This window comes from Aplysia californica, unplaced genomic scaffold, assembly GCF_000002075.1.
Source record: "Aplysia californica isolate F4 #8 unplaced genomic scaffold, AplCal3.0 scaffold00038, whole genome shotgun sequence".
Lineage (NCBI taxonomy): Eukaryota > Metazoa > Mollusca > Gastropoda > Aplysiida > Aplysiidae > Aplysia > Aplysia californica.
In genome coordinates this window covers 2,124,555-2,141,961 of record NW_004797308.1, presented here as the reverse complement: position 1 = coordinate 2,141,961, position 17,407 = coordinate 2,124,555, and the positions used below count along the sequence as shown (strand labels likewise).

The following is a 17,407-nucleotide window of genomic DNA, read 5'->3' as shown; positions in this document are numbered from 1 at the left end:
GTTGTTTTGGTTTTCTTGGCCTTCTTCTCTTGTTGTGGTTGTTGCTGCTGCTGTTGTTTTTCTTTTTTTCACCTCCTCCTCCTCCTCCTCCTCCTCCTACTCCTCCTTCTCCTCCTCCTCCTCCTCCCTCTTCCTCAGCAAGCATCTATTTTTCCAAGCTCTCTGTGCATGCTTCCTTTTTGAGGGATGCTTAGACTCTTTGTGTAGGATTAAAATCAATAATTCTGATGTGTAGTTGAGTGTTCTAGAAACACGTAGCAGTTCTAAGTTATGCAGGAAAAATAATGTGCTCCGTTAGCTTGACAGTGTAGAACTCTTTTGGACGCTGCATCTTGGGAAAAGGTCAGCACATCAAAAACCTCATGTTCATCTGGCCTATTCCATTCATCACATGGGTGGTTGGTTGGTGCTCTGGTTTGGTTTGCTCCTTCTTTCCCCATCAAACGTCTATCGTCCTTGACTCTCCTCCTTATGTTTTGTATTTGTTACAGGGATGGAAATTTTTGGTAAATTTACTGATATCCGTAATTTTGATTTGTTCCGTCATTTACTTACCTACTTTCAATGGTGAGTCATTCTACTGTGATGTGTACTAATGTACAATTGAATAAGTGTATTTTTCCAAAAACTGTATAGCCCGCGAAAAGTACTGTAAATTTTGGATTGATCAGTTTCCATCCCTGTTGTTATTCTCATGTAACACCTCTAAGTGCTTTGGCACATTTACGACCTAATAATTGTGCTGCAAGTGCCGTAAAACCCTAACTAGGAAAAAAAACCCCACTCATCAGTGCTGTAGTATTTTTTCTGATGCTTGCTCTGCTTTTCCAGTGATACCTTTATTCAACAAGGATGGCTTCCCCAGAATGTATTTATAATATGTGAGGCGTGCTGACAAAATGAGTTACTTCTCGCAGTCAACAAATGGAGATATTGACCAAAAATTGACACTATAGGGTCAAATTTGTACATTTTCTATAGATGCCATATTCTTTAAGCATAACACTCCTTATATTTCATACCTATAAATTGTAAAAACTTCACCTATAAGTGTGATGTATCTATTTTCTTAAGGCCTGAATCCGAGAAGTAACTCTTTTTGTCAGCACGCTTCACATATAGATTTTGCTCCCTCTGCTGTCCACCTCTTGTTTTAGTAAGTGTTTAACGGCATTTGCAACGGAATAAGGTCTAATAAGTACCGAAGATTAGAAATATTACCGGAGAGTAACGAACACAAGAAAGAAGGACAGATAAAGATGATAGATGTTTGACTGAAAAGAAGGAGCATACCACACCAGAGCACCTGCTAACCACCCATGTCCATCTCTAAAAGGGGCGGAGGGTGGATTTAACATAATCTGTGGTGTGACAAGATGTGTATTCGATTCCCAGATGGGGTAGTTTTTGATTAGGTATCTCCACCTATCTGCTGGGATGCTGTATCCCACTGATTTTGGGTTGGCCCTGACATGGTCTTAAAAGATATAAAGTGTGTCTGTCAATGGGGTGTGAAACGTTTCCAATTTAGAAGAGTGTTGAATTACAATTTCCAATTTCCAGGAGTTTTGGGTAACAATTTTCATTGCTTAACTCTGTAAACCCCACTGGATGGTGTTAGTGTCTGGCGGTAATAACCCCTTGTTCCCCATCAGATGCTGGGAGTGTCTACTGTTTTATTTCATGTACGATACCGTAGTGCAAGACTTTATTCTTTGAACCCAAGTTCTTTAATTACGACTAAGCGATGTTTCAAGGTCAGATTGTGTTTTTAGAGCTAAGTTTTTTCCCCCTCTTTGTTTACAAGTGTTTCATTGTTTTGAGAAAGTGGGCATTGGCCATTATGGCTGGTAGATGTAAACTGACTCTAGATGAGGCATCGCAGTTGCTAGAAGAAATTCAGCTTGAAGAATTGAGTGGCAGTAGATTTTCACATGATAGTGAGGACTCTCTAGAATGAGGGTAATAGACACCAACAAACTGACAAGATAATTCGCTGTCTATAGCCGTGTATCTATTCCCACCTCAGTAAAGTGAGGAAAATTTGTGTAAATACCTTTCGCAAAGACTCTATGTCAGGCCCCTGATAGGGTTGGAACCTTTTTAGTTATCAGCTCAACAGCTTAACCACTTGACCACTCATGAAAATGTAAAACATTTACAGTCCATCAAAGATAAATAGCGCGTTCATATGACCGTATGCAGTTGCGAATGCCATAAAACTCTGACCAAATCAAGTACAAAAATAGGATTCACCTTCTCCCCTAAATATAATTGTACAACGAGAGACATTAAAGCCAAACAGTATGCCTTTGTTTACCCGAGCACACCAAAAGCTCTTTTGATTTCATGCTTGGCTATGTAGCCGATGATCCTGGTTTGAATCCTCAATGGGGCATTCTTGACCATGGGTCGTTTAGGGAATGTTTAAAGTTCTCTACCTTATTGGTGTGGTCCTGTTTGAAATGGATGTTGAAGTTGGAGGTACTGCCTCTTAAATAACCATGAAATGAGAAATGGGTATTGAATCCAATGTTAAGTTTGAATAATCTGCCTCATAAGTCATTTTCATTGTTGAAAGGAGTGTTGTAGTTATGTGCATTAACCAGTTTTTGCCCTTAATTTCTGTGCACTACAAATCCCATATGCCCTCCTGCTGATGACAAGCAAAACTTCACAACTTTTTGTCAAGACTACAGCAAAGTTTGTGATAGTGGGGTAAGTATATTGCACATTTTAACATTGCTGTCATGAGAAAATATAGTAATTCTTATGTTGATTTTTTTTTACCTCACCCTGTAAAGCAAAGTCAGACAGAGTTTGATATTTCAAATTATTATTACTCTACGAATGTGAGGCCTAGTGGTGCAATCATGCTCTCCTCAAAATAATGAAATCAAAGAACTTGGCATTTTTCTGACCACTTAGCTTTTTTTTCTGAATTTTCTTTTTCTTGGTTTAACACCTTTTATGTCCTTTTCAAAAGATATTTTTGTGAGGATTTTACTGAAAAATGTACATTTTCAGTTTTCAAGGACACCCAAGCTATGGAAGTCATAAAACTTTGGTGGCCATTTTCTCTCTAATTTTACCTCTGACACCAAGTGACCCCCAACTCCTTCAGTTGCATATATCTCGAATTCTATTCAAGACAGATGGGGATTTTTTTTCAACAAAAGCAAGGCAAATGAACAGGCTTTAAGATGATACCAATAACGCTGTATACGCTAAAATCGACGAGCACCTGATTCCACCGCATCATGACACATATTTCAGATTAAACTTGTTACAACGAAGGAAGGAAAAGACTTATGACTTGTGTGAGTAAAGCAATTAAAATTGTGTCAGTAGAGATGAAACATTTTGGCTTGACCTGTTTTCTGATGATGTGTTAACTTCACAGCAATGCCAGGCCTCAGTGTGTCAGTACATTGGCTGGGAAGAGTGCATGCTGAGCAAAGCCGATGGAGCCTCTGATGGACAGATGTGTTACGAGTCGTGTCGTAAGTCTTTTCACTGGTGTTGTAAGTGTGTCGTTTGTGTTTTTGAGTCAGTTATACCACGAGTGTTTGGCAGGCTGTTGGAAGGTGCTAGTGGGTGGTTGGTGGGTGCTCTAGAGCGGTTTGCTCCTTCTTTCCTATCAAATGTCTATCTTCCATATCTCTCCTCATTGTTGTTTTTATGTGTTTGTTATTCCCTTGTAATAGCTCTAATATTCAGCACCTATATGACCTTATTGTGTTGTCATAAAACTCTTTTCAAAACTAAGTACAGTAGTCTCCGCCTAAATGCACGCCATACAAAAGCACGCTCCGCTCAAACACACGCTTTCTTCATCTGACGGGTTTTTTACTATATAATTTAGACGTGCAAACGCACGGTCACTCCCTCTAAACGGACGCTTCAATCCGCGAAACACGCCGACAGGTTACGCTTGATGAGGATAAATTTTCACTACAGCCTGCGCAGCCTGCATAAGACAAGCATAGAAAAGGGATATTTGGTGAGACTGCCCCTCACGCCGAACAAAGAGAGTGATGGACAGCGTTTTCACACCCTACTTTCCACTGACACAGTGGTCTCGGTCTAGGGCCGGTCGGTTAAATGTTGAGGGGGAGGGGTGGGGGAGGGGGGGGTTGGGGAACTGAAATGTTTTTTGATTGGTCACTGGAAATGTATCTTTGTTGAGAGAAAGTTTCCGACTGGTGTTTGGATGACTGCGTGTAATGTTTTGTTAGATCTAGGCCTGATGCGCGACACGCGTAAGTGCCGTAAAACACTAGACAAGTTTCTATAGGATTAACGATTAGCCAAGTAAGCCTAATCAGCTGCACTCGAAGAACTTACAATGTACTTGTTCAACGAATCACAAGAGAAAATGTTTCTCTGAATGTAGAGAATGATTCTGCATGAATTGACGGTCGGAGATGGTCGCTTAGAAAGCCACGTGGCTGGTCCGTCGTCTCTATGACTATCACCACCAAGTTTCCTCTTATGGGTATCGGTTCCCAACGTTTATAGTGCATATCCATTACAATGAGTCTGCCCCCCACCCCCCCTTTCAACGCCTTTGTATTCTTAACCCCTGTCGGGGAATCTTTCACAAAACAGTCACATGTTGTCACATTATCTGCCGAAATGACCCCCTCTCTCCAAGGGAGGTCACTAGAGTAATTTAAGGAATTGAGATGACTGCGTCCCTTCCTCCCCTTGCAAAGGTTCATGTAAACGCACGCTCCGTATAAACACACGCTAAGGAGTCCTCCCGAGCACCGTGCATTTAGGCGGAGACTACTGTAACTAGATGGACATTTGGTTGGATAGAAATCCTTTTTAGGCTGGAAGTTGCCTACTCCTGTATTAAATTATGAAGAAGTAGAAATAAACCTTTTTTCTTTTCAATTTCCCGTAGCGTATGTAAAAGAAGTAATTTCACTCTGTGCATTTTGAAGGAAAAAAATCTATAGCTTATGTTAAACCTTCATTTTATAATATGATAACAAATCTGCTGGTCTTTCAGGAGCATCCCCCGATAGTGAATGCATCAGCTCTATTGATGCGGCGAAGATTAATTTGCCTGTGAACAAGAACTTCAGGGACTTGCTCCAGCGAATCAGAGAGGGGAAGAATTCGTCAGACACCTCTTTGGGCATTAAGAAACCTCCAGGTAAAAACATGTTTTTGCACACACCCCCTCCCCCACTCACCACCCTCCCACACACACGCATACACACTCACACACTCATACATAAGCACACACACACACACATACACACACACACGCACGCACGCGCACACACACGCACACACACTCACACACTCATACATAAGCACACGCACACACACACACACACACACACACACACACACACACACACACACACACACTCACTCACATATCGGCACTGCGCTAGCAAAATGGCACATCTCATTTTTGCTACGGTAGGCTACTTTTTAGATGAATGGAAAAAAAAACCTGTTTAACTAGACTATTTATCTTCTAGCATTAAGCATGGTAAAACTTTCCATGCATATTTCTTTTTTGACAGCCAACACAGAGATAGATATACTTACTTTACTTTTACTTTTTCCTTCCTCTGGTTTCCTTAGGATGTCGAGGGGAGGTGCAGGTTTTCGGCTCTGTGCTAGGTGTGTAGCGTCTGTCATAGATATGTTGTGTTTTTCCAGGACCTTTTTGACACTATCCAGCCTGGTCTTTCTTCGTCTTCCTTCGTCTTCCTCTTGATTTGAAGCTGGATTCTCGGGTGTTGTAACTTGTAAGCTCTAGCCGCTAGTTGTTTCTGGGGCCTTCTGGTTAGATCTCCAAACCATTTGACTCTTTGACGCTCTATGAATTTTATTACTGGTGGTATTCCGGTTTGTAGACGTATGGTTTTGTTTCTTATGCGGTCTCTTCTGGTGAGGTTGATGGTTTTGTGGAGACACCTCATTTCCCATGCACTGATTTTTCTTTCCTGTGCCTTTTTTGTTTGTTTTTTTAGCCTGCCCAATTCTGTCATCTGACGCTTTTGTGTTTAGTAATAACAACAAACTGTGCTGCATTTTGGGTTTTGAAATTAGCTGTTAGTCTTAGAGTAAACACACAGGAAAATGTTTTACGTATAAATAAATACATTAATAAATAAGTAGATACATATGTTTCTTCACTCTTATAATTATAACGTTTTTTGGTAAGTTACACATCTAAGTAGGGCGAAAAATCTCGGAGGGCCTGTGTGCAAGTTGCGCACGTTAAGGATCCCTTGGTGGTCTAAAATCGATAAGAATAGGCTTCGACCGCCACGCGGGCAAAATTCAAAATTTCCTACCAACTGAAAATATTAGGAGTGTCCCGCGCGCTCATATGACCTATGCAGTTGCGAGCGCCGTAAAACACTTTACAAAAACAAACACATCTAAGTGTTACCATACCCCTAACTGGAAATGGCTACCACAACTGGTTAGTAGTTAATTGTTTAGATCATGTTAGTCCTACTTTCCTCAGCTTTTCGAGTCACGAGGTGGGCATCCTCTGTCCCACTCCCTGGTGGAGTCATCTTTACAGTGTCACCGAAGGTTCCGAAAGTTTGTTCGAAGTCTCATACTATGGTGGTGACTTTGTCAGTATTAGTACCTAAACTACTGGGCCAAGACGAGTTGGTAGGAGGGACCAAATAGAGATACTAATTTTGCTTGTATGGGTGTAGTGTTTTTGTGTTTGCGTCTGTAAGTTTTGTCTTTTCTTAATATGTGTACACTTGCGTTGATGTTACTTGGACATATCCTGTTTAGTATACTTTTATTTCTCGGATTGTTCTCAACCGGATTGCTTATCGAAAGTAATAAGTACCATGACTTGTGGGTTCACCTGTTGGACGACTCTCCGTCCCGGGGCGAGTGGAGTCATCACAATGCAATGAATTCACTTTACCTGGGGGAAGCCCCCCTATATTTCCTAACAGTACAGCCCTCCCCAGTTCAACCCTGCATGCTACCTGTTGAGCACAAATTTAAAAAAATAAAATAAGATACATGTAATAGTTCTTTCTTTTGCCTTGTTTAGAGACCATGTTTGGCACTGGCATGTTAAGGTTGGTATGAAGATGCTATTGATGATCTGGGATTTCACTTTGGTTGGGATGTTCTTGTAACTGAGCAGGGGTGCTAGCTGGTAGGTCACTGCATTTGCCTTCGTAGTTCTTGTTTCTATTTCTTTGTCCATACGCCTATCTTGTGTGAAGATGCTTCCCAAATATTTAAATTCCTCTACTTGTTTGAGTTGTGTTCCGTCAACAAGGATGTTGAGTTTCCCTGGGTTTCTTCTGACCTTCATAACTTGTTTCTGAAAAGGAAATTTTCATGTGTAGGTGTTTACATTCCTCATTTAGTTTTGTGGTGTGTTTTTGTAATTCCTCTTTATCTGTATTTAATATACTCTGGTCATCAGCCAATAGAAGCTCGTACAGTTCAGTGATGTTGTCATTTGTTGCTTACATGATCTTACCCATGTAAGTGATGAAGAGAAGAGGAGAGAGAACACACCCTTGTCTCAACCTGGACCTGATGGGGAACCAATATTTTAGTACTTCTGTTGGTCTTACGGCTTACAGGCTGTTCTTATAAACTGCCATGATATTCTTCAGCAATTATCATGTTACACCATATTCCTCTAAGACTTCCCAAAGTTGACATCTATTTACCCGGTCGAATGCCTTTTCCTGGTCCACGAAGAAGATATTGAGGTCTTTGTCATGTGCAATGGCAGTCTCACACAACTGTCTTAACGCAAAAATGTCAGTAGGGCCCCTGCCTTTTTTTAAGCCAAACTGGGATTCACTGAGTTGAATCTCTATAATTGGTCACATTCTCATTTCCAGTATCTTGGCAAACATTTTACCCACAAGGCTGAGAAGGGATATTCCTCTGTAGGTTCCACAGTCTCTTTTGTCGCCTTTCTTTTTCCAAATAGGTACAATGACAGCTCGTTGCCAGTCATCGGGTATTGTTTTTGTCGCCCAGGCCAGGTTAAATATCCTCCATTGCTAGAGTTCACCGATATGGCCGCTTAGCTTGATCTCTTCTGCTGTGATGTTATCAATACCTGACGCTTTGTTTGTGGGGCTTTTCCTTATAAAATGTTGGGTTTCGCTCAACAGTATTGATGATTCTGGAGTGATTTCTTTGGTGGGAAGCTGTTTGGTGTAGTTTCTCCTGTAGGATTCAGCAAAAAGATAGATATAGTACCATCGAACAAAATAAAAGGCCAGTCGTTTTTTGGCACAACTCTTGAGTTATGCCATTTTGCTAGCCCAGTGACGATTTGCGTTTCACTCCCACAAAACCCACCACTCCCTTACCTCCTACTGCACCTCCATTTTTCTTTCTGATTTTCTCATTGATTGTGACTATTCAATCCTACTTTATTTCTCTTGCTGTGCCGTTTAATTGTTTTTGTCAGTTTAGAGGTCCTTCTTCTTAACTTTCCTTCTGCAGCTTCCAACTGTCTGTCTTTCTTTTATCTTTTACCCTGCACTTAATGACCTTCCAAGCATCAGTGTGCTTCTGTTTGTTCGAACTGAAAAGATTTACTGAAATAATTTGTTGAAAGGGGGGATTGAAGCTCTTGTTTTCTTTTGGGACGTATGTCTCACATTCTGGTAGGGCAGACTGTATGTCCTATTATGTTTTCTCAAAGGTCGTCTTTGTTTTAGGCTTTTTAAAGTTTTAGTTGTGTGCGTGGTTGGAAGGCGCCACTGGCAGGTCCTACTTCTTTACTTTCCGTCTGTTTCTATCTGCATGTCTGACTCTTTCCCAGCATTAAATAACCATTTTTGTGTCAATCTGCTTTTCTTTCCTGAAACAATTTGTTTTAATTAAAAAAGAATTAGATCAAGACAGAACAACAGAAACATCAGGGGAAAAGAAAAGAAGTAGGACCTACCAGTGGTGTACTCCAACCACCTGCATTTTGTCTTTGTGCTATGTCTAGTGCCTCGGGAGGGGGTGGGGGAGGGGGTGTCTAAGTTAAAAGGTCGTAGGCCTAGACCCTGGCTCTCTAGTGTAGAATGTTTGATGTCCTCTAGTTTGTTTTACATTGTTCATCATGAAGTCCTAGTGGTGAAATGGACAATTTCCTAATTGCTGAATACTTACCAAACTGTAATATTCAAGTTTCTTCATTTTGCAGCAATTTATTTTGTTGTTCTCCTTTCAAAAAGTGTTTCCATTTGGTTACTGGCAGGGACTGAAGTATGTGAATGATAGTGCTGGGCCTTTGAACAGTCAGTGTCACAATATTTTGCAGCTGAACTGAAGTGGGAGATTGATAAGAAAAGATGTGATAAGATGTTATTGATCCTCTTCGTGTTCTGTCAATCAGGGGCTGGATGCGACGCTTACCTAGGCTACTGTGACATTCTGTCCAAGTGCCGGAAGTACGATGCTGAAGGACCCTTCAAGCAGCTCACAGACCTCATATTTGACCCCATGAACTTTCAAAAAGTGGCAGACTGGATTACAGTAAGTGTTGGGTTGTTATGACGAACTGTTTTGCATGTTGTGTGTCTGTATGTCTGCCGGACTGTCCATCAGTATAAATTTAGCGGAATTGTTATTGGGGAAGGTTTAGGTGGTGATCTCTTCCAGATCATCATTGTATATTTTTTTGGTTTGTTTATGGTTTATGGGTTGTTTTGGGAGTTGTTTCTTCTTTTTTTTTTGGTGCAGGGGGAGGCGCCGGGGTGTTTTGAGGTGATGTTTGCTAGGCCATCATTCTGCTGGTATGCTTCTCTGTGCTTCAAACAAACAGGAAAGTACAATGCTTCTGTTTTTTCTGTCAACTCTTTGTGCAAACGTGTAGTGGTGTGTAGTTATCAGTCTCTCCGGTGTGTTTTGCTCCTTCTTTCCTATCAAACATCGATGTCCTCGTCTCTCCTTCTTATTTTTTGTGTTTGTTACTCTCTTATAACACCTCTAATGTTTGGCACTAATATGACTTTCTTGTGTTGCAAGTGGCGTAAAACTCCTTCGAAAACTTACTCTTTCCCAATGCTAAATGACCAGTATCAGTGTACAGTCAAACCTGTTCAAGAGGACGGCACATTGTGGAGGAGAAAAGTGGTCATCCTAGACAGGTACTCCTCTTGGAGAGTTGTTATAATATAAAGAAGAACACTAGAGAGGAAGTGGGAAGTTGTTGTTTGCGCTGGTGATTGTCTTGGATGAGTGGTCATTAGAACAAGTTTTACTGTTCCTCTTCCTTTACTCAAAACAATCCTATTCTATCCCCTTCATTCAGGAAAAGTGGTGGGCTGTTCTACTGATGTGCGTCGGCTTTTTCATCTTCATGGGCGTGTTTGTCTGGGTGTTCAAGTACAACACACCAAGGACAAATCCGAAGAAAAGACGACAGCAGCCGAGAGCAGCCCAAAGTCAAGGGCAGAACCCACGGCAACAAAATCGACCACGCCAGCAGCCAGACAAGGTAAATATGTTACTTACAATGACTAGTTTTGATGGTCATTGTTCTCGAGGTCCTTTGTTGTCGTTGTTATTATGTTATATTATTGTCCCTCCTCCCCTTGGCTTGCCATGTGCACTGTTTATTTTTCGCCAGAGCCTCTTTTGTTCCTTTACATTGAAATTAGAAGTTGTCACTCTCATGATGGGAAGCATTATATTTCTGTTGCAAAAAATTTGTGTCACTCTGATTGAACTTGCCTTAGGCCTGGCGCACACTAAGAAAATTTCCACTGGTTGTGAATTTGCAATTCTCGCCAGTTTGTTTCTCCTCATGGCCAATTTACATCATATTTTGCAGCCATGTCACAAGTAGAAATTTTCCCCTATGTTTGCTGTGCTTTTACAGGGTGTTTAAAAAAACTCATTGGGGTGACTCATCTTTCTTGCGACAGAGATGATGGTGTTAATTCAAAGAATGTTTGTATGCCATGGGTAGTGTTTGATGACCAGTGTTGTTTTTCACAGAATAATTTAACCCTTACAGCACCAAGCTACTTGTAACCCTTATTTCCTTCTGGCCCAGGTAAAACTGGAGTCCTTGACTCCTCAGGCCCATCCTATACTGATTTCATATCTGCAATTTTTGGCAGACATAAAAAAAAAATTCTACTGCCTGCCTTTGAAGTTTTAAAAGATAACATGCAGAATATTTTTTTAGAAACAATAGGTTAGATTATTTTACCAGTACTCTAAGGTATTTAATAAAGGGTCCCCCCCCCCACCCCCCCTTTATTAGTTTTCAGTTTTTTTGCCCCACCCGCGCCTTATTCCATATCCCCTGTTTATTATTTTCCAGCTTGCCACGACAGACCATCATATGAATTATTATATATCTAGAACCTACGTCTCTGAATTAAACTTTTTTTGTGTGTAAATGGCAAATTATCCTCAGTATTAGTACCAGTACCGGGATGGCTACCACAATTTTCTGTGCATTTGAAAAACTTTTGTAAATTGGTTAATATTTTTTTAATGAAACTGGTTTGTACCCAAATGGGACAAGTTGTTACCGTAACTTACTAAAATCACTAAAATTTCATGTTCTCTTGTTCTTTTATTCACTGAAGGAGAAATAAAACAGATTTGTTCCTTCTAGTACAGGGATATGAGGTTGAATATGCCGCTGCCACCCCACCACCCCCCCTCCCCTTTTATTCCTACCCCCCCCCCCCCCCCCCCCCCCCCCCTTTATTCAATACCTTAGAGTATACGACTGGGTTTGCTGTGGGCGATGCCCTGTGAGGGAAATATGTGTGACTGGGCCTGGGGGAATGAGGACTTGTGAGGCAAATATACACAGCTGGGGCTGTAAGTTAAAGTAGTTGTGGGTGCTGATCGATACCATTACTCAGTAGTTATTAAGAACGAACTGCTCAATAAGTACATGTACTTAGATATTTTCATCGCTTAGTCGATACTAATCAATGCTCAAGTTTTGGTATGCTGGGATTTTTAAAAAAACAAACTTTTTTTGTAACTAAATAGCGTTGGAAAGGCTGCTGATCAAAAAACTATTGTCCGTGATATACAAAGTAATGCAACTCATTTCCATGGTGGAAGTTGGGGGGATTCTAAAAGTATGTGTAAAAAAAACCGAAGCCCTGCCCCCCCCCCCCCCCCCAAAAAAAAACCCCAACCAAAAACAACAACCAAAAACAAAACAAAAATTAACTTAAAAAACCCTAACTGCAAAAGACTCAGTCTAGGCTAATGCATGTAGATATACTAGCCTACTGCATTTCGTGGCCTTTTATGGCAAAAAAATGATTGACATTATTACAGTAAGGAACCTTTTGTTAGTATCCTTGTTGAATCTTAGTAAGTTCTCAGCACTTATCAATATTGGGTTCTCTTAGTCAATAAGGTACTCAATACTGGCCAGTATCGACTAGCGCTCACCCCCAGCTGTAAGTGTTCAAATGTAGTGCCTTGAACTCTCTCCATGTCCAATTATTATCTCATTTTAGTTTTAGTAGAAGTTTTACGGCTCTCGCAACTGCATAAGGTCATATGAGCGCCAGAAGAATAGAGGAGTTAGAAGAGAGTAACAAACATAAAAAGAAGGGGAGATAAGGACGATAGATGTTTGACAGGAAAGAAGGATTATTATCTCACTTTTTTGTAATTTAAAGACTAGTGTCACAGTGTGTGCTGAGCAACATTGAAAGAGTTTAGTGACCTTTTGAGTGGATTGTTATGATTCGATTTGTTTTAGAATGAAACATTTTCCCAATATCAGTATTGGAATAAAATGGATAAAGTAGTCTACCTTTAAAAATGTACAATCTTCCATTTCATGTGTAGATTTAGTTGTTTTTAGTTGGGTTTTTTCTTTAATATATGACCTAGAATAAGTAACAGACTATATTATGTGTTCGGTGCATGGAGCTTTGAGCTTTAGGTTCTAGAACTCAAATAGATTCAAGGAATGATGTAAAAATATGCTAAGATCCCCCCCCCCCAATATGAGAAGCACATTTGTGTAGCTAGTATCTTACACATTTTTACGTTCAAATTGTTGCTTTAGATTACAGCCTTGTCTAGTAACATTTTTTTGTTTATTTTCCATTGATTTCTTTGTTGTGGAATTAATCTATAAATTTACTATAAATAACAGCTTATTTTACCAAGGAAGTGAAGATAGATTTTGATCAGGCTTGCAATGGAATGAGTCAGATATCTCCTGCAATTTTGTGACAAAAGCTTTATGGTGATAATGATAATAATTATGAAGATGAATTTAAAATTCTAGAAACATTTGAAAATGAATTGTCTGTCTGTCTGTTTGTCTGTCTCTCCCCACCTCCTCCCCTCATCCCTACCTCTACTTTCCATTGCTGCTTTTGTCTAGTGCTTTTTTCGCCCACTGAATGGCCGGTATTGTTTGTTTTAATGTGGATTTTTTTTTTAACCTGTCCCCCTCCTTCTCCATTTCACCCTCCCCTACCCCCAAAATCCAAAGAAAAAAAAACCAATCTCCCCCCTCCCCCCTTCCACCAAAAAAACCCCCAACAACAAACAAACAAACAACAGCAAACCAACCAAAAACCAAGTCCACTTTGTGTCTTTATGCGCGACGCGACGTCGTGTTGCGTGTGGTCCTTGCCACTCAAAATCAGTCAAGTTATACGGGGTGCCCACTACGGCGGGATCGGGCCGATCGCACGACTCGATCGCCTGAAACTGAAAACAAAAACGTTTGTTTTTTAGGCGATCGAGTCGGTTTGTTTTTTAGGCGATCGAGTCGGTCGATTCTCCCGATCGCCGTATAAGATTATAAAAGAAACCGTCTCCTTACACTCGACGCGATGTTTAGTTGTACGCGACTGTCGCTTGCGTTCGGTCCGTGTAGCGATCGAGGGTCTCGTCGCGTGCGACAGACTGGGGTTGTGACAAGTTCAGAGCATGACCGTTGGTCAAAATACCGAGCCAAGGAGTGCCGGTCGACACGCCGGGTGTGGTGTGATGAGTGGTGTCATGTATTGTGGTGTGTGGTGGTGGTGGTGGTGTGTGTGTGTGTGTAGAGGATGTTCGTCTTCAAATCGATCCAATGCAAGTGTTGTGAATCTAATTTTGCTGTTGTTTTTTTTTTAACGGACATCAGGAAGGGGAGGAGGAGGAGGAGGAGGAGGAGGAGGAGGACTTACACGTGATTGGCCGTGTACGGATTCAAAAACGTCAGCCGCTCGTAAAACTCCCATCTGACGGACTTCAGAGTTCCGTATCCGTCTTGACATTAAAATGTGCCACTGTCTTTCTTCTGTGAATTGCCAGTCACGCGAGAGCTTAACCAGTCGCGCACGGTTAAATGTAGCATCGCTTTTGTCACACGACTGAAAATTTTGGCACGATGTGGACGCGCTTAAGGATACACACCTCACGACTCGTCACTAGCGACTGTCGCGCGCGACTAGACGTCACGTCGCGCATAAGGAGACGTAGGCTAAGAGGTGAAGTTGCGTTTTCTGTTGTTGTTATTGGGTTTTTCCCTCATAACCGAATTGCTTTTAAAAATGGCTCTCTCTGTAGTTTTGTAGTTCTTGTTCTATGGTGTGTGTGATGCGTATGTATGTGTAGATTTAAATCTATGTGTAAAATATTTTAGGAAGTCTTTTGAAAACGCAAATAAACACACACTCACACACACACACACACACACACACACACACACACACACACACACACACACAGAGAGAGAGAGAGAGAGAGAGACACACACACACACACACACACACAGACACACACTCGCAATCACATACACACATACACCAACACACACAATCCCGAGAAACCTACACCCATACAGACACACACACAAATGTACTCACACACACTTAGACCTTGACTTTAGTGTATTCTATCTATCAATCTCTCGTTATTTCTTTCAAAAATTGGGTCCTGGTGATTTGTTTTCTTTGACATTCCCTTTTGACCTACTGTGTTTAGTAGGGCTCTACATTCGCTTCAAACCGAGCTGTTATACCTCACCACAGTTTCGGTTAGCTCCGTCATATTGAGCCATGGTGCAGACGGCTTTGGTTCAAATCCTTTTTAGGGCCATTTTATTCATTTCTGTTGTTTTGGGAGTTTTTAAGGCTCATCACTCTCTTGGCCAGGTCACCACTCTCTTAGACTTTGAATTAGGAGGCTGCGCCTGTTAGTTTACACTAATGTATTGAAGAAAAGGGTGCTTAATAATAATAATATAAACCTGTACAGTTAACCACAATGTCTTATCCAATGTTCTGCTTTGTGTCACCCATGACAGTATTAAGGTGAGTTGCTTCATCAAAGCTTGGATCGTATTTCAAGACCGCATCATGCTCTTTTGTATTGTTTTTTGGTTTTTTTTAAATTACAGAAACAGTTATAACATCTTATATATTCGTGTCCTGTTTGCTTTTTCTGCGGTGCGATTTATTCTGTTCTCTACATATACTTATATACTTCGTCGGAATGAGCATGTACCAGACTGGTCTGTTTTTAAAGGGGTCAATAATTCTCAAGTATTTTTCAAAAATCAGTATTGACTGGATCTTTACGCATGAATGAGTATTAAAGTGTATAATTCAGTATTGAATTAACCATCTGCATTATTTCCTGATTGGAGGGTTTTTAACGCATGTGAAAATAATATTTCAGGCTGCGTGTTTGTATGAAGTTTTCAGAAGACTACAAATAATTTTTAAAAAGCTCATTTTCTTCATATAATTTGTCTCTCTCTCTGTGTTTTGTGGGCTTTTTTTTCTTTCTACTTTCTATAATAACTTTGAATTGTTGTATTTGACAATGATGCACTAAAAGTGTGGGTCGTGAGTCTGACTAACATTTAATTTGAGTACTTGCAAATAAACAAAATACGTAACGTTCTCATACATAATTATCGTCGTTAGTTTCTAAGTTTTGTGGTGCAGTGGTTAGACTATTGGCCGTTGCTCGCAGAACATATGAATTTGATTCCTTCAGGTGATGTTATTATATCTCGAGTGTCTGTTCGCTGAGAAGTGTCCCTCTCACCCCAAGTTGGCCATGACAGACAAGGAAGGTCAAGGCATCCCACATGAAAAATGGTTTAACTTACGTCGATAGTAGACGTTCGACATTTACAATCAATCTTCTTTTATTTGTTTAGTTTTTAGATAATACGCCTGAATGTTTGTCATTTTGTAGCCTGACTATAGCCACAATGCTGCACAAAGCAGGATTTCTAAAAACATGTTTACTCTGCTCTCAAATTGAATTCTAGGCAGGACGTACGCCCCCTCCACCCCCACCCCGCCGCGTTTTTCTCCTACTTCCCACATCCCAGCCCATCCTCCCCCGACCCTGCGCGGATAATTATTTATTGTTTAAAAGAAATATCTTGTACTAGTTTATGGGAAACAAATCTGTTGTTGTGTGCAGACTTGTCGTGAATTTGAAAATTCGTCCAGCCCGTTTGATAGCTATTTGCCCGTCTAGAACAATTAATTATCCTCAGAGTTCAGTGGGTATTATCCTCTTGATACTGCGGGCAGCCATAGTTCAAAACCTTATAAACATTCACTGTTGTATGATGATGATGATGATGATGATGATTTGTCTAAAATTAAAACAAGACTCTCCCTCCTACCCTGCTTACCAAAAAATGATGTTGATGATAGTTCATTGGCTGTTATCCTTGGTGATACTGATGATGGCCCTAGTTCGAAACCCTCTCACTATTTTATTATACGTTGATAATGATCGTGCTTGTTGTTCATTTGATAGTATGCTTGATTACACTGCTGTGGAATAATTGAGACCCACTCACTGTTATCAGTTGGTTCTATGCCCCACACAGACTTGGGTCGGTCGTGAAGGAGACATTATAGGGTAAATCTGGAGGTCTCTCCTGGCTCTAAGATAGGCTTTCAGTGCTGAAAGTGACGTCGCACACATACATGTACAATAACTTACCGTAGCGAACTAATGCGGAGAGCCGTGTAAGATAAGGTTTTAGTATGAGTTTTACGGCTCTTGCAAATACAATAAGGTTGTATAAGTGCCGAAGATTCGAGATGTTACAAGAGAATAATAAACACAAAAGAGGAGGGGAGATAGGACTGACTATAGATGTTTGATAGAAAAGAAGGGGCAGACCACACCAAAGCACCCGCCAACCAAACCACCTACTTAAGATAACGGTGACTAGTTACGATTATTACCAGGCTACACCAGCATCTGTGGTGTAGCTGATAGACGCTTTCCCGTCACGCGCAGAAGACCTGAATTCGATTCCTGTATGGGGATAAGTTTTTATCCGGCACTCGATCTTTCTACTGGGACGTCGCGCGCGCGCGCGCGCGCGCGTGTGTGTGTGTGTGTGTGTGTGTGTGTGTGTGTGTGTGTGTGTGTGAGTGAGTGA

At 40.9% G+C, this 17,407-nt stretch overlaps 1 protein-coding gene across 1 annotated transcript in view; it reads left to right on the top strand.

Moving 5' to 3' along the window:
- The window catches only part of LOC101859462 (disintegrin and metalloproteinase domain-containing protein 10), a gene marked incomplete in the record, with an annotated part of 102,667 nt that overhangs the window by 68,326 nt on the left and 16,934 nt on the right, over positions 1-17,407 (top strand). The window contains 5 exon segments of the mRNA XM_005091970.3: positions 2,634-2,718; positions 3,404-3,503; positions 5,021-5,167; positions 9,380-9,519; positions 10,298-10,483. Coding sequence (XP_005092027.2) covers positions 2,634-2,718; positions 3,404-3,503; positions 5,021-5,167; positions 9,380-9,519; positions 10,298-10,483 — 658 coding nt within the window.